The sequence below is a fragment of the Melopsittacus undulatus genome, chromosome 8 (assembly GCF_012275295.1).
Source record: "Melopsittacus undulatus isolate bMelUnd1 chromosome 8, bMelUnd1.mat.Z, whole genome shotgun sequence".
Taxonomy (NCBI): domain Eukaryota; kingdom Metazoa; phylum Chordata; class Aves; order Psittaciformes; family Psittaculidae; genus Melopsittacus; species Melopsittacus undulatus.
In genome coordinates, this window is record NC_047534.1 from 39,374,916 (window position 1) to 39,393,373 (window position 18,458).

The 18,458-nt window shown below is 36.3% G+C and overlaps 2 protein-coding genes across 2 annotated transcripts; one reads left to right on the forward strand and one right to left on the reverse strand.

Moving 5' to 3' along the window:
- The first annotated feature begins 3 nt into the window (after positions 1 to 3).
- FKBP7 (FKBP prolyl isomerase 7) lies at positions 4 to 4,996 on the forward strand. Its single transcript, XM_005152753.4, has 4 exons — positions 4 to 495; positions 1,782 to 1,933; positions 4,193 to 4,326; positions 4,645 to 4,996. The coding sequence occupies exons 1-4, from the start codon at positions 290 to 292 to the stop codon at positions 4,804 to 4,806; spliced, it is 654 nt and encodes a 217-aa protein (XP_005152810.3). The 5' UTR covers positions 4 to 289; the 3' UTR covers positions 4,807 to 4,996.
- Positions 4,997 to 7,040: 2,044 nt separating this feature from the next.
- Positions 7,041 to 15,487, reverse strand: PJVK (pejvakin). The gene is made up of 6 exons (XM_005152569.2): positions 15,277 to 15,487; positions 13,479 to 13,674; positions 11,858 to 11,999; positions 11,030 to 11,147; positions 9,100 to 9,204; positions 7,041 to 7,704 (listed from the first exon to the last, which is right to left on the reverse strand). Exons 1-6 carry the CDS (start codon positions 15,485 to 15,487, stop codon positions 7,403 to 7,405), a joined length of 1,074 nt encoding a protein of 357 aa, XP_005152626.1. The 3' UTR covers positions 7,041 to 7,402.
- Between the last annotated feature and the right edge of the window lie 2,971 nt (positions 15,488 to 18,458).

The following is an 18,458-nucleotide window of genomic DNA, read 5'->3' on the forward strand; positions in this document are numbered from 1 at the left end:
AGCCGCTCAGCTCAGGCGCGGCGGCCCGCGGCGGCCCCGGCGGCGCCAGCCGGCCCGCGGGGCGCTCAGCATCTCCCATGCGCGCCCGGCCGCGCTCCTCGGCCCCCGACACCACCGTCGTCGTTTCCTGACGGCCCTTTCACTTCCTGAGTGGAGGGGGCCGGCTCGCAGAACCGCCCGCCCCGGGGCTGCCGCTGCCTGGGCCTAAGCCGGGCCCGTCGCTGCGACTCAGCTTCCGCCCCTCAGCCCAGCGGTTCGAGTGCCACGCCGGCGGCCTTCTAGAAGCGACATGGGCCGCGGGCTGCCGATACTCCTACTGCCGCTGGCCCTGCTGGCGGCCCAGGCGCAGGCTGAAGGCGGCGAGAAGACGGAGGAGGTTAAAATAGAGGTTCTGCACCTCCCCGAGGTCTGCAGCCCCAAGAGCAAGAAGGGGGATCTGCTGAACGCGCACTATGATGGTTTCTTGGCCAGCAACGGATCCAAGTTTTACTGCAGGTGGGCTTCCAGGGCACTGGGTAGGGTGGAAGGGAAAGTGGGCCCCAGGCCGGGTGTTGTACGTGGCAAAGCTGTTTCATCCCCAGGAGCACTGGGTCCCACTTACCCAGCCAAAAGGGTTACCTCGGCTGGGTAAGCTGTACCCACTGTACCCCCATTTTGGGCATAGATTGGGGTCCACGCTAACGATGGTAGCATTAGTCGTTTCTCCTCAGCCTTTTTTGGTTCACCGAGAGGATGCAGGATTTACCTAATGTCAAGAGGAACCAGCACCGAGATGAGCTGTAAACCAAAGCCAACCCTTGTGACTGACAGCCAGTTTGGAGGGTTGCTGATAGCACATCACGTGGAGAACCCCTTTAGCAGGGTGAAAAAAAAAACAGTGTATAATCACTTGCCATGTTCTGTGCTGTAATCTGTACAGAAAAACTCCGGTTTGGAGGAGGAGCTCTGGTAAGGATGCAGGCTATTTTAGACAACTTCCACGTAGTTGGCATTGCGCAGGGCACCCTGTAGTTACACTAGTGGTTTGCAGTATTTATGCCCTTTCCCTATCACTGCTTTTTTCCTTGATTTTGCTGCCATCCTCTTTGCCCCAGTGTTAGCATTTAGGTTTTTACTTTTTCATTCGGTGCCATCCATCTTCGGGCTGTTTCAGCTTCTTCAGGCTGTTTGGCTTGGTTTAGCTTGCCTTGCACAGAACCCATTGTGTGAAAGCTTTATTTTTACAGTTCCTTGCTTTTAATGGTGAGTGGTCCATCCTACTGAGCTGGGACTCACCTTGGCAGAGCTATGGAGGAGAATCTTTTCCTTCTTTCAGGTACCTGGCTCAGTCCTTACCTATACTGGACTGATAACACAACAGCCTAGTTTAAAACAAAAGCCTAGTTTAAAATCTTTATTCATTCCCTCCACTTGTATCATTTAAGAAAAAAAATCAGTATAGGATAATTCTATATTTAACTTTTTACTTTAATTTTTACTTGCATTTTTTGCCCTTTTACTTGTTTGGGTTTTTTTGCCTCTTGAAGCAACTGCTTTTGGCACATGGAGTAGATTTTTTAGTGTATTTCTAAAAGAGATTGCCTCTTACACATCTCAAGATTTGACCATAATTATAAATGTAGCAGAAAAAATGTTATATATTCTTGCACTGTAAGCATTCTTGTGTTCTAATAATTTAATGTATGCTTTTACTGACTACTAATTTATGTATATATATATATATATATATTAAAAAAAAAAAACCTAAACTCACTGTTATCCATTCACAACTCTTTTAATAGCCGGACGCAAAATGAAGGTCATCCAAAGTGGTTCGTTCTGGGTGTTGGACAAGTCATAAAAGGGTTAGACATTGCTATGATGAATATGTGTCCTGGAGAAAAACGGAAAGTGGTCATTCCTCCGTCACTTGCATATGGACAGCAAGGATATGGTAAAAAAGTTTTAATACTAAACTTTGTCTTTCCTCTGCTATACCCTTTCAAGCACATTATTGTAAATTACACTTCAGAATTGCTGCTCCTGTTATTTGTGGAGGCACTGAAGGTGATGACTTCAGCTGTGCATCTTAATACTGTTCATTCCTATGCAGTTTAAGTAGTCCTCATAGACCCACACCCAGGCTTCGCAGGTTGCGATAGAATTCAGTACATGGCACCCAATGTGCTTTTCCAAGTCTTGCCATAATACGAAAAATTGACAGCAAGAGGAAAATCTTCATTATTCATATCGGCATTTTTTGTCTTGATCTATTATATTTTACTCATGTTTAGTTTCTGTTATTTGACTCTTACTCAGCCTTTCAGTGACATTCTGCATCTTCTGAGCAAAATGAAATGTAATCCAGTGCATGCCACAGAATTATCTAAGTATAAATAGATTGTTTAAAATACTACTCACATTGTGGATGGTTAGCAGATAGTATCACATTACATAATTGCAGCAGTACAACACATTAAATCTGACTTGAATTCAGGATGCTTAAGTGTGCAGTCTAGTTAAACAAAAAAGAGATTTTATGCAGTGTTTCAGCACGTTACTGTAGATAATTTAAATTCAGCTCTGACTAGAGTGTAGTAGTTTCTGTTAAAAGGTAGCTCCTGCTCTATAACAATGGCTTGGTAGTGATACTATGTCAGAATTCCATGCACCAATTTTGTCTTTCATACAATTGCATTGTAGGTATTGAAGTTCATTAGGAATAAATTTTCCCCCTTGAGCATAATGTCTCAAAAGTCTCATAACAACAAGGAAAAACACTGATACAAATCTTTAACGCTAGTGTTAACTGTTTGTTTCTAGGTAGCACTTCGAGAAAGTGTTATTTCTCTTCAGCATACCTGTCCTCTGCATATGTCTCAGCGTATTCCTGCATGCTGGGGAAGATGCCTGCCTAATCTTGAATTAAAAAAGATGCATGTGACTTTCTAAATCTTTACATATCTTTCCTTTGTTGGTATGTATTTTTGTATACTACTGGTTACTGGTACTGAATTCTAGTATTTATCTTTCTTTTGTAAATAGTGTATAAACCATGATTTATATTCAGATATTTAAAGCGTCCACATTTCTAAAGTTTGTAAGAGGAAAATCTTCTGAACTCTAAAACCTGTCATTTTTGCTATGGATATTTTAGACTAATAGTTTGAATAATAGTTTTGTTTGCCTTCTATTTACAAAGTAGATTCTCTAGTGTTTCTTTAGTCTATGAAGGATAAGCACAAGCTCAAAATTCTGTCAAAATTTTGAGGTTACAATGTCATGCTCACTGGCTTTGGCTATGAATAGAAGCTACTTGCATGCTTACATTTTAATTTTATGCTGCATGATTTCTTGATGCTCTTTTGGCACTATTTTACATCTCATTAGTTTGTTACTGACTCTTCAGTTCCCTTTTTTTGCCACATGTATGATACACTGACCTGTATTTTATAGGCAGTGGTGTTTTTACATCACATACCAGAAAAATCTTTGACACGGGAATAATGAAGTCTAATGTATTTTTGTATTTCAGAGACCAGACAAAATATTCTAGTAGTTTATGGTTGTTTTTCTTTGGGGGGGGGGGGCAGTAGGGGGTTAGGGTTGGTTTGTTTGTTTGGGTTTTTTTTTGTGTGTGTGTGAATCAGATGACTTACATTCTGTTGCTTCTTTCTAATGAGATGTATATTTTAAACATTATTTTACATCAAGACCTTTAACCATAGATATAATTCATAGTAAGCTGGTAAAACTTGATTTTTCCTGCTTGTTTCTTCATACAGAAAATACATATGAGCACTGGTCTATTCCTATAATCTTTCAAATCAGATTGCAGATACTTAATAAAGGCATATGCTTAGAACCACTCTCTAACCATCATCTGATACTATGTGAAAGAGTGAGAACTTCAGAAAAACTTGGTTTTCATGATAACACAAACCCTTTTAATTTTTAAAAGTACCTGAATTAATATGAGCAATGTAATTTCATTTCAGGGGATTGCATTGTTTGCAAAGTTCTCTCAAAATCATTTATCTAACAGAATGTGAACAGTGTTGCTGTCTAGCTGTATATATTTAAATTCAGAATTTAAGATTAATGTTAACACTGCCTTTTGTAACAAAAACCCAAGACTCTTTATGTGTGAATTCATCATGTGTGTGATCTCTGACTATAGTGTCTGATTTCTTAAATGCATTTTTATTCATAGCACAGATCAAGATTCCACCCAATGCAACACTGATCTTTGAGATTGAACTTTATGCAGTAAATAAGGGACCTCGCAGTGTTGAAGCATTCAATCAAATCGACAAGGACGGTGACAAGAAACTCTCTGAACTTGAGGTAGTATGATGTAACTAATTTGGAATAGATAATGTATAAAACCATAGGTATAGTTGCATAGCCTTATCTTTACATGAGGTGTCTCTGCTGCAGTTGGTTGTGTAAAGCTTCTGTGTGCTTACACAAACTACACCATGCAATTCTGAAATTTGCTTTGAGTAATATCTCAGTGTGTCTTGGACTTGCTGAGAAACAAACTTAAGATGTGTCTGCACTGGAGTCACAATAACTTACATATATACCCCAACTGTCCTTGAAGATAGCTTTTGAGTACTGTCATAAAAGCCACAATGGTTGAACTTTTTTCTTTTGTTCTAGATAAGCCAGTATTTGAAAGAAGAATTTGCAAGAGATGGCAAAAAACGTCATCCCTCAGTCCATAATGAAATCTTAGCTGATATATTTAAGAAGAATGACCACGATGGAGATGGTTTCATATCAGCAAAGGAGTACAATGTCTACCAGCATGATGAACTCTGAGTACTTAGAAATATCTGTGGCCATTTTCTGGACACTGAATTTTAAATAATAATACTTTGTCACAAAAATTTTTGTATTTTTTTTATGATGGCATCTTTTTATACCTCTTAAAATGACTAAAAATCTTATTTTTAGCGTTCAACTAATACAATGTTAGATATCTTGAAAGAAATAAAATTGGAAAACACTATGATCTGTTATGTGTGATTCCTGCATTATGTCCTAATCTACAGTATTACTCAGTAGTTTTTCTCATTTTGCAGAATACTGATGAAAATAATTACTTCTGTCCTATCAAGCACACAAAAATGGTTCCAGTACCTGTTGACATGAGTATATGTTCTAACTAGTTCTCTATCCCCTATAAACTAAAAAGGGAAAACGAACTCCAAGGGACATATCTGTTAAACTTCTGCAGGCTCCTAGGCCAGCTTCTTGGGGAATTGCTGTTTGCAGCAAATTTAACTGTAAAAGGCCTTAAAGAAAATGAACAGCCTCTATTGAATGTCAACATAGAAACACAGAGAAGCTTAAAATAACCTCTTTGTTGTAATATTAGCAAGAATAATGGGGTTCATAAACAGCTAGTATTTTAAGTGGGTTTTTAATTTTGACTTTGTAAAAGTATGAACTTAGCTAGTTTATTCAGCAGCACCAGATTAAAAATCTACACCATCATGATTTACTTGGATGAGGTGTGCCATGGTTTAACCCCAACAGACATCTAAGTACCATGTAGCCACTCATTCACTTCCCCCACTTCCAGGGGCATGAGGAGGAGAACCAGGGGGGGATAAAAGGCCAGGGGCTGAGATAAGAACAGTTTAATAATTGAAATAAAATTAAAAATACACAATAATAATAGGAAATAGAGAGGGCATAAACCCCAAGTACCCTCCAAAAAACCAAGTGCTGCACAATTTAGTTGCTCATCACCCACTGACTGATATCCAGCCTGATCCAAGCAGCGATCTGTCCCTCCCAGGTAACCCCCCCTCAGTTTATGCTCAGTATATAATGTTCTATGATATGGAATATCCCTTTGACTAGTTCAGGTCAGGGATCCTTGTCAGGTATCCTCCCAGCTTTTTGTGCCCCTCCTCACTGGCAGAGCATGGGAAACCAAAGAGTCCTTGACTTAGTATAAGCACTTCTCAGCAACAGCTAAAACATTGGTCTGTTATCAACATTATTCTCAGACTGAAGCCAAAATGCAGCACTGCACTGCTACTATAGTGCCCAACATATTATGTATAGACCAGTGTGACTGCTTCATAGTTCAGAAATAATAATAAATGTGAATTATGAAGCGGTGACAAAGAAAAAATGTTTTTTTGACAGCTAGAGCTCTGTTTTGAGATCTAAAGCCATATGTATATTCCTTTTTGTTTTAAATATTTATGTGTATGTGGTTTATGCCACAAGCTGGTGGGAGATACTGTATAGAAACATAAGTAATTGCTTGGGCATCATTCTTTTTACCCTCACTTAGGAAAAACTTAAAGAAGTAGCAATAGTTAATAGTACTTCAGGCTCATTAACTGCTCTGCTTGTGCAGATGTCATCATAATACTTGTGTAACATACTTCACTCTTCTCACCTGAAAAGCAGTGGCTGCATTCCTTTCAGCATGTAATAATCAGATGCACACAGTGAAAGTGGCAGCACAAGTACAAAAGCTTCCATACCTGGGTTATCCTTAAAGTCATGCGAAAAAGTAGAAATGCTTTTCTGAAATTGTATTCCCAGTTTAAAATAGCACAGGGAGAGCTTCAATCAACGGCACTCCCAGCCTCAGCATTGGACACAATTCTGTAGTGCCCTCTGGTGTTTACATTCTCAACAGACTTAATTTTCTGTGGTTGAGATCTACCGGTTAAGACCTTACCCCTGTAAGAGCTTACCCCTGAAGGATAGGGGAGGATGTAGTTCTGTTATTTTTGTAAGCTTCCAAAACACGTTGTCTGATGAGCAATTTTTTCTGAACACGTAAAAAAGTCAAGAGCCAAAATCCAATCAAATGGAGACGGTGAGCTACCTAGTATTTTTTAGTAATCTAAACAAACCATTGACATATGGTAATGGCATCCTAATGTGAAACCCCTATCCCTAGTTTTAGTTGTTCCCTTTTGTAAATGAAACATTAGAGTAGCTAAGTTTTAGCATGCTTTTAATCTGATACTTCAGTTAAACATTCATGAGGACACTAAATTATTAACAAATACTTTCATCATATGCCAGGGTAGATAAAGGCGAGATTTTGCAGTGTAACAACAAGTTTGTGTGAACAATTTAAAGTAAGTTCTAGCATATGTTTTGACATTATGAAAATACAATTTAAAAGTACATTTTTCATTATCATGATAATGAAAGGAGAAGGTTCTAGAAAGAAAAGCAATGTCAGGGAATGAATTAGGACATTTTCAAGTAAAAGCTCATGGACTGGAAAGCAAAAATTTGAAGATAATAGTGTAATAAAATGTTTTGCACTTTCACTATTTTGCATTTCAACAATTTGAGTCATATTTACTAATTCTGAAAAGTTTGTGGCACAGTTATGCCCATGTCTGTAACAAAAGGCACTTACCTAGCTCGGCTACTTTACTCTCTTATGCCAGAGGTCAAAACAGGGCACAGCATGCAGTCGTACATACTTTTGTCCATTAAAAGAACACTCAAGGCACCCATAGACTGTCTCCCTTTTAGAACTTCCCATTCCACAAAGGACACAGGGACCTTTTGGGATGTTGTTATTAAGTAAATTAATTCGGATGTGAGACCCTTCTCTGAGATAGCTTGTAGAGAGATCAGTCATGCTTGCAGCTTTTTCATAATAATCTGTAAAAAGGTCCTCCAAGTAAGCATCAGAATTAGCAATGGTAGCCGCTACTCTTTTGTCTGAAAAAGAACACACATACACACACAAAAGCAGTGATTTGTTGTTACATTATGAACCGTTTACAAAACAACCTGTCAATCTAGTTATGAAACTAACAACTGATTCATGAAACTGTTCTAAACATGCCATGTTGTAAATTACTTCCCATCAGAAGCCCTGTGTGATGATTTTTTTTAATTTTAACTTCACAAAAGACACTTGAGAGAAGCCATAAATTTTGGTGTTCCCTACATATTTTTTAGAATCACACCTAAAAAATAACCATGAGGCAAGCTTTTGAAGAATTGGTGCCAAATCAAATCACAGCTGCGCACTTCCCTGTTTAACCATTTTTATTTTGCATTTCTAGTTTTATTTTCTAAAACCTGTAAATTCCTTTCTCTTCCCCCTAGGACTTATAAAAAAAAACAAAACCAAAACAACAAAACACACACACACACAAAAAACCCCTACCAATACATAACAGGTTTAGAAAATTCAAAGGACTCCAAGCTGACCTCCTAGCAGGTTTCTGAGCATCCAAACACCCCAGGAAGAAGTTCTATTTGGAACTACTTACCTTTTTCCTCTCTCTTCAGGGACTCATTAGTTTATATTGAATGACAAACTTTTAGCCAGCTACAGCTACTGATATGTATCACACTCACTGAAGATTTATCCCCTTAGCATGAACTGAAGCAGCACTGGAGGCTTGCTCCATAAAACCCCTTTGATTAAAACCAGGATACAATGGAGCAAGGACATCTATACAGATCAGCCTTTAGCAGGATGTGTTTACTACTCAACATTTATCTTCACACTTTGTAGCTTAGGCTACAAAGTGTTAAAAGTTTATGATCTTGTTCTGAAGAAAATATATGTATATACAGTTTTGTTGGATGTTGTGTTCGTATCAGAATGAGATATAGCAACTATGATGGTATCTTGCCTATGTTTTTGCCATGTGAACATACAGCCTACAGTATGTTCAAAAATTTAAATTAATATTGTTTGATTTTTAAACTTTTAAAGATTTTGAAAGTTTGCCCTTAAATATTATTTCTAGATTATAACTTGTATTGCATAACACTAGCTGTAAATGGCAAGCATGTGAAATAGGCTTAATGTTAACTGTAGTTAGTTGTATAATTACTCCACACCAGTTTACCATCAGCCATAAATTTTTAGGATCTTTAGAGTTTTAATGAAGAGCAATACAATTAATTTGTTATTTGTGAATCAGATTCTCAAATGCAAATTTTAATAACAATTATTTCAATACCCAAGAAATTGAGGTACATTTTCCATCGAAGTTTTCTTCTTTAAACATTCATCTTGCACACAAATTAGAGAAACAAAAATCCACTTTTCATGCATTAGCTAAGACATTTGGATATAAATATCAAAAGTCATACTTCGATGAAACAGATTACTCTTTAACCTCCTTAATTTGGTCAATGAAGATGATCCAGATTTCTCTTTTTCAAACCCTCCTTTTGAAACTGGAGTCACGCAGAGTTCTGTAAAAATTAAAATTAAGTTTTTAGAAAAACAAAATGCAAAAGCAGTAACTGCATGGTAGTTTAACACACTTTCTAATCTAAAAAGCTAACAGTGATTAAATTCAGCTTTGCTACTGTTTTTAATGGCTAGTACCACTTTCCAATACAAGTCTGCACATAGTAATAGCCCATAAAATCAAGTGACACAGATTCAGTGGGAATGATAAAATATTGGTGGCTTTCAGCACACATCTTCAGAGTTCGGTTTGGTTTCTACACAATTTAAGGCCATGTTAAGGGACTAAGTCAATATCATGTAACTGGAAGCCCTGCTTCTGAAGGAGAAACATTTCTATGATCTCATTTGAAACTAATAATGAAAAATAAGAAGTAATGCTGTGAGCTCTTTAGCGATCTCTTCTAACACCAAATCAACTATTAAAACTTTATTTTTTTTAAATAAAAGCAAGTATAACTGCATTTCTATCCATAACTTGAGAGAAAACACTTAAACTATAACAATAATCAATTACAAATAACATAAAAAAATCCATGTTTTAAATATTATCAATTGAGAATTCTCTTCAATTTGCAAATAGAAATATAAATTTCATTGACTATTTCACTACTAATGATTTTAGAGGAAAAAAACCACTGTGCATGTACCTACCATTGCATAAAGGTAAAATAAAGTTAAAACAGTTCCTTAAAATAATTTTAAGCATTCTACTTAAATGAATATAAAGAACCACCATACAAAATTATCTCCTTTACTTTTAATTTAGTAATTATGCCTGGTTTGGAATACATTTAAATTTTTCACAGAAGAGAAGGTATTTCACAGTTCAGTAAAAGGGTGCTTTGCAATGCAGAGTACCTGTTTTATCCTGTGTATGCCAAATGGTACAGAGCTATTTTCAACTTTTAGAACATAGTGTTATATAGATCTGCAGAGACAGAGATTAATACCCTAATCAGGTCTCTTTATCTTGCTATTTACAGAAAGCCACAATGTTATAGTTAAGCAATTCCTGAAACAATTCCTATTGAGTGAATCTACAGAGGTTTCTGTATTTAAACACATGTGAATTTGGTGGTTAAAACTTCACTTAACATCACTCTGATCAGTGGGGAGTTTTGCATTTGATATTATCAAGTACTAGATGAAATCCTAAATTGACTTTCTGGTTTACTCCTAACAACTTTAGTAACATCAATAATGGTATAAGTTACATTTTAATAAGTGCAAATTATGTAAATACATAAGCTCTTTCCCCAAAGGAGAAAAACTTACAGGAGCTATGCAATGTTTTTATTAGTTTCCAGTAATTGTGATTATAAAAATCTTCAGATTTTTACAAATATCTTCAGATATCCATATGCAGTATATCCATATGCAGTAATGATGTATCAGACTGAAATTAAAGCCCCAACAGAAAAAAACTGTGAGCTTAATTTCCAAGTTCTGCACATTTTCTCCTTTAATTGGGTCTTATTGCTTTCCTATTTTATGCAAAACTGATCAGATGGTCTCATAAGCCTGTTCCTTACAGACTAGAAACATAAGAAAGTAATTTTTTGTTCCGTGCAGCTTCAAGATTCACAAAGAAATTACAAAATCATACTTAACTTTTTAAAAATGCTTCCGTGACAGTATATTTTCTAGCACCTGCCTTGATTATCTTTTCAATATTTTTTTCCTATAAAGAAAGACTACTTATGTGCATAAAATTAAAGCATACCATTGTAAGGGATCAGGGCTTATGTATATCAAGAGCAACTATTTTAAAAGCTCAGATCACTATAAATAATAGCAATAATGACAGTAACTTGCATCACTTACCAAAATTACCATCCAAATGAATATAAAGTTCAAATACACTAAAAGCAATAGTTGTATGTGCAGGAAAAACAATGGCTTTGTCCCGCCCTTTACAATTCTGATCTTCAATAAAGTGAAACTATAATTTAGAAAAGCATCAAAAGAAATTAAGTTACAAACTGAAATGAAAAAAAAAAAAACAAACCACCAAATAGTATCTTAACTGTATATATTAAGAATTATAATGCCAGAAAGAACCTTTGAAATTGAACATCAAATTCCACAACTAAGGAATTTTCTATTAACAACTTTTCATTTTAATAAAGTTAGATACAGAGGTAGTAGCTTAACTTGCATCACTCATTAAAAATTATATGAATTATTTAGAAATACTAGGAATGGGCAAACCTCAGAAGATATGTAGGTTCAATTATTGAAACACACTGAAGAGAGGTAGAGGGAGAAAGAACATAAGACAGGGAGTAAGATGCCAATCCTTGAAGTAATAACAACCTGAAGATCTAATGTGCTATAGAAGACAAAATATAAAAATGAAAGATAGGTTATACAGTTTTGGAGATTCAAACTAAGAAGTAGTTTTTGCTGAGGCTTCACCCAAAGCAATGGCTCATTGTCTAGCCATCCTTTCATGCATTTCCCATCCCTCAGTCACATAAGCAATACTAAACAAAATACCAACTTTTAATCAGTTTACATCAGTGCAATAATATTGATTTACTTCAGTTTTTTTCTGAGCATATATCAGTAAAGCCCCAACCATATAATTTATAAGAATGAGCTTTTTATGTCTGTTCATTTAAGTTACAGAATTTTGTCAAATATATTTACCCTCATTGTCTCTCCACGCATTCCAGTATGGACAGTTAATGAGCATTGCCTTGTAGTTCTAATACTTTCCATGACCACGCACAGAATTTCCATCCTACTTTTCCTTGATTGATGGACTAGACAATGATCAAAGTTTATTTTTCTAAAATCAAGAGGGAGGCAGGAAGGAAATTCAGAAATTATTAGTAACTTAATAGAATTAGTAACTATCAAACAGTAAATAAATCAGCATAACTTCTGTATCATAACAGTAAAACAACTGACTGAGGTTGTCTCTGGAAACTTAATACTGGTTTTCTATGTTTGGGAACAGAAGCACTAAAAAATTCAAGGAAAGCCAGTAACTTAAAAATGTTAGAGAGGATATGTGGGACATCCTGGAAAATTCTAGGTCTGTCCATCTGACACTGTTCTTAGTGACAGTAAGGAACTGTCAATGCACTCTAATTAATAACCATTTTTTTTAAAAAGTGATATAGTTAATGTCAGTCAGAAAGAATTTAAAGAAAATAGATAGTAAAATCAATAGCTGTCTTACTTTTTGATTAGATGCCTAAATAATGCCTATAGAAGCTGGCATCAATGGATTAAAAACTGGGTTAAACAATACATGTCAACTATAGCTGAAAACACTATCACTCATAAACACGGAACAATCTTGAAACAAGTGTTTGTAGGAGAATTCCTACAGGCATGAGCTCTTAGTCCTATAGCACGGAATATTTTTATCAGAAGACCAGGACTCTTCTGCTACCCTCAATTATTAATCATAATATTTGGAGGTTACAAATAAACAAGAAAAAGGTAGGTACAGAACAAGAGAGTTAATGGATACAAAATGACATGCACTGCTTGGTAAATAACTACAGGAAAATTTGAAAATACAAATGTCACATCACACAGTAAATTATTTACTGGGATGCAACACTGGGATTCACTGGGGTAACATTATGGCCGAGGAATAATCTTTGAAATACAAACTAGAGAATTACACTTAGAATTAGTCACATCGTGTTTCTATGTGTTTGACATTTGCACTAGCACTACAATAACACCAAGTTCATTTTCAGTGTCCTTAGCTCAACAAGGATATTTGAAAAATGGAGACTGCGTTTAGAGAACAGCAACAAAAGTTTATTTAAAATTCAAGCAGATAAATCTACTTTGTTTTTGAAAGAAAAGGCTGTGCAATAACCTCACAAAACCTTGAAGCACCTCCATTGGCAGTAACGCATACAGCTCTCTAGTTCATCAGACAAAGGCAAAGAAATCTTATTTCTGAAACCTTAAATAAAGTAATGTTGTTCAAAATAAATTTCAAATTTTCAATAGTATAGAATATAGATAGGACCTTGGATGGACTCTTCCTCTCTGGATTTATATTTTTTCCTGAAAGATGCACTGTAATACAGACAAGAATTAATTCAGGAAAATTTTGCAATCTGCATTGTACAAGTTGTGTGTCTAATCCCAGTGATCCAACCATACACTCTTCAAAAAAATATTAGATGGTGACTGCTATTGACTGACTAGAAATAATCAAAACCTAACCATTTTAGAGGTTCAACTTAATTGTATGAAATACAATCACAGAACCAGAAAACAAAATATATAATATAACCTTGTAGTAAGTTCTTTAAGTAACGTTGGTACTTCAACCTCATGTTTGGTCACAATGCCAAATGAAGCTTTAAAGGCAACAGAATCTGATCCAGCAACATCAAAACCAACATCATTCATTATCTGATTTCCTCTTCTACCATTAAGCGAAACATCTGATTTGTCTTCATAGTTAAGCAATTGGTAAGACGAGACACCTAGGTAAAAGAAGATAACCACTGTGTGATAAAAAGTCTGAACATGGTATTTTTTGCACAACAAGAGAGAATAAATGGTACTGTTCCTACTGTGCTTAACCATTTTGATGTGGAATTTAGTGTTCCTCGTTGGTATTACTACTGATGACATTTACCTGATTGAGACAGGGGTGTGCCAGTAATATTAACTTTGACTTTTACTTCACATGTCCCAATGAGAATGACTAACCACATGCTCCAAGTATGCCTGATGATTTCAGGGCCTATGCTAGTTTATTTTGAAAGCAACAGATTAATTCTGACTTACTTGAAAGTTTGCATCAGTTTAGTGTGCAATCAAAGGGTAGGTGCCAAAGCATTTCTATAATGCTTTTTTTATAACCTTAAAACCATTGAATATTAGAACATATTGGTTGCCAAATTAAAACTAATAGAGCAGGTAGAACAGAGGGATTAGGCATTCAAATTCATTTGAGAGTCTGGGTTTTACTCTTGGTTTTTTAGTCCTTTGAAACTCAGGATAAACTGGCATTATGAAGTCACCTGCTATAAATCCTGTTTGTCTTTAATTTTAGCAAAAAAATGTTTCATATATTTTTCATAATTCTAAAAATATTGCAACTGCTTGTATTTGTCACATAAAAAAAAGAAATTCAATTGCAAAGTTCTTTGCTTACATTAAAGGCCAATACATTCTGCACATGATATCTAATCTTTACAGAAAAGACTAGTAAGATTTTGTGAGACTTTGTAATGAGATTTTACAACCTTTTTTGCAGACTTTTTAATAAGATTTTTCTCTCTCCAACTTTTTTCATCATGCTTGCATCCTGGAATCCCCACTTTGTGAGGTCAACCAGTATTTCTATCTTATGCTCATACTGGTTTGTTTTAGTAGTGTTTTTAGTTAATGCAACTAATGCGATCAACACTTTTGTCAGAATGGACTTTTTTCAAAATAAATAAAGTAAGCAATATAATGTAATGCCACTGTTTTGAGAAAATGTAGACAAAAATTACACCAGCTTTTCGAAGGAAGGTACAGGAAAGTATCAGCAGTATAGTTCAATTTTGCACCTCCTAATTCTCCTAGAGTCACCTCAGAGATTTCTGATGTTGCATAGAAAAGGTAATTTACACCCAGTTAAGCTTTTACAATACACAAAAAAGATTACAAACATGGAAAAAAATCTAAACGCTTCTGCTGGTGCAGAGCACAGTCCATCAGCAGACTACGAGCATGGAACAGCTGAAGAACTGAGGCCATTCTTACATGGTTAAAAGTGAGTATACAAAGAAGCATTAACATCTAAAACAATTTTTAAGTAGCAATTAATCAACATACATCAACACATCAGGAATTTGTTGCCATTTGTGAACAAACACAAGGCGTAAGTGAATCTGATTCATAATAGTTCAGAAAATATCAAGGCTTTTTAGTATAATCGCCTCATTTATTTGTTACAAGACTAAGCAAGACAAGTTTATTACCCATTTATTAAACACCCATGACACTACCTGCACAGTTTAAACTATGTCTACTGTTCTGTATTTCCTAGAAAACATGCATTTTTCCACTTCGCAGAAAGATAGAAACCTTACCTGCAGAAATTTCTTTCTCCCCTTGCAGGATGTCTTTCAATGTGAAAGGTGTTGAAGCAAATTTAGATTTTTTTGAAATCGAACATGTTCTTTTCTTAATCACAAGGCTCAGAGGTTGATATCTATCAGCTTCACTGAGACTGGGCACTGGAATTAGTCTTCCTCCATCACCAACCTGTTTAACGAAGTTTTTGGTTGCAGCAGCAAACATATTATGACATTAATAATGATAATAATAAAAAGCTCTGTATCAAGTGTAGCTTCCAGACATCAAGCCCATGTTCAGTTCTTTTTGCAATGGTCTTTCAAACAAATTAACCTGGTTTTTAAAAGAAAGCTGTCAAATTGTTTTTTTCAGATGGAGCTCTATTTTGCTTGGAAAGAATCAACAGTATCTTAGCTACCAAGTTTCTGTGGTGTTTTGCTCGAGACTTCTCTCAAAGACCTTCAGCTAAGCTCTCTAATTCTGTATGATGAATAATGCATTACCAGTGTAAACTGATAGGGAAATAGTTGCCTTTTTATTGGCAGGTTAATGTCACTGTTAGAAAACAAAATTGACATTGTTAGAAACAGCAGACAGTAACTTGTGCAACCCTCAGCTCTCTGTTAGGAGTTATTGATGTATTACTGTTTCTTGGGTCCTTCCTTCATCTGAATTGTAGTGTTTTACCGATAACTAACAAAGCAGCCTAGATGCAGTCCAGGAGACTGCCTAAATTATACATTCATGAAAGCTGGTAGGTCTGCTGAGATGGTATTCCCTTTCAGCAGCGGTTGCATGACCTACCTGTGAAAGCGCAGCTGGGAGTAAGTGGTGTGGTGGGCCAAAACGTATGATTAGAGATGGCTGTGGTTAGGGGGACAACAGAAGTGGACTTTCATGATATTTTATTCTTTATCTATGGACTCAGCTGACTGTGAGATAGTTTTGAGACAGGACAGCTGCATGTATTTGGCTCAGACTACTGAGAAATTCACTGGATTTTTAAAATTATGCTAAAACAATAAAAGCCAGTTGCAGACAGAAGGGAGATTCTTGATATAGGATTAAGGAGCAGCTAAAGGATCCTGTGGAGACAATAGGAGAATGGATATTTGGTACATGAACTCTGAATAACTCCAAAAGATACAGCAAGGCCATGAGGGGCCCAAAGAAGCTTAAGAAAACAAGATCAGAAGAAGCTGGAATTCACTGAGTTATGAGAACTGTGGACTATTGGCAAGCGTTCAAGGGCAAGTTCTCACATCTGTGCTTAACCAATTATATGTTAGTCACTAAGGGTCTTCAAGACGTGTATCCAATCATGATATGCCAAATCGCTGTAGGTGTGTGTAAGCAATAGTATATAAGGAGTTAATACTTTGCAATAAATGGCTTTTGGTCCGATCATATTGATCTCTGACTGAGTCCATTCTGCGGCAGGATCCATGGAGGAAAGCACCAGTGTAAAAGGATATAAAATTGTAAAGCAAAAAATCAGTCACTAGACAGCATGGTGGAGGATCAGTGAGGGAACAGGAGGAGCTGAGCCATCCTCATGTAAATGATGACTTGATTTTCTTGCAAGAGTGGTAAGTATACAACTACTAAATCTTATTGCACACCTTCCAGACTCCTTTTGCAGTTACAGTAGGTAAAACATCAGCCGCAGGCTTGTAAATCCACACTTTAATATTAATTCTATTCCTAGCTGCCAGGTAAAAACTTGTTTGATTGGCTTTTTTTCCTAAAGTAGGGTTTTCATGTGGAAGGATTTTAATTACTGTTTTTATAATATGATCACTTATTTAATGCTTTCACATGTTTCAATTTAGTTCTTTCCAATACTTCCATAAATATTTTTAAATGTTCAGAGTATCAGGAAGTCAAATAAAAAGGCAAAAAAGGAGTATTTTACCTCAGCTATCCTTTCCAACCCTAACTATTCTATGATCTAAGAGGAAAAGAAAGGCCATCAGAGCTTTCTGCTTACTCTAGAGGGTGCTGAAAACTCAAAGCTGGTTTTACATAAATTTTGAACTGAAATAATGTGAAATGATGCAATTCAGTCTGACTGTAATTCATGTTACACTGCAGTAACAAAGCAAACAATAAAAAAAAAGAAATGTATAAATTTACTCAATCAAAACACATTAACAGAACTTTAAAGGTTTTAAAGGGAAGGAAAAGCTAAGGAAATTCTTAAATTAAAATTGTCCACACAGTCTTGATTTATATTTATCCTGTAGACATTCTATAACAGTTTGACAGGATACTATTTTTTCTAGATATAACCAAGCTCAGCTGGCACAGTTTATTCAACACTTACTTGTATTACTCTTGCTTAGTATATGGTCATAGATCAGACTCAGTCTGATCCTAGCACTAATTTTAAACAAATTAGTTTCATCTGATACATTTACATGGTACTCCTGTTTAACACCCTATAATCCACTATAAATGCTGCAGCAGCTTTTGTGTCATCCTCATGCCACAGGTCAGAGAAGTGCAGTTACACTGACATTGCCATTTTTGGAAAACATTCATTAAAATCTTGTGCATCCGAGTGAAGAAGCCTCAGATATTTCCCCCACCCCTCCAGCATGAGGCACTTCTGTACTTAGCACACAACTGTCCTTACGAGCTTTGAGCATTTCTGCAGCTCTGGTATGCTCTCCCTTTGGGCAACCACTAAATGAAAAACATGCTGTGCATATGTTATGCCCAAGTTAAAACTTCAATTAAAAAATCTTGCCTTGCCTTTACAAGTTCTGCAGACTAAAGTCCTTGCTCATATGTGGTTTATGCTACCTCAGGAGAATCTCAGGGCTGCAACCTTCCATACCCCTTAGCACAGGGCCATAGAACAATAGCGACAAGCCTTCACCATGCAGAATCTTCATAGAATCATAGAACAGTTAGGGTTGGAAAGGACCTTAAGATCATTTAGTTCCAACCACCCTGCCATGGGCAGGGACATCTCACACTAACCCATGTCACCCAAGGTTTCATCCAACCTGGCCTCGAACACTGCCAGGGATGGAGCATTCACAGCCTCCCTGGGCAACCCATTCCAGTGCCTCACCACCCTAACAGTAATTAATTTCTTCCTTATATCCAATCTAAAAATAGTCCCAATCTTAGCCCACCTTGATACATTACTGGATAAAGGTCAGACTTGAACCCACACCACAGCACA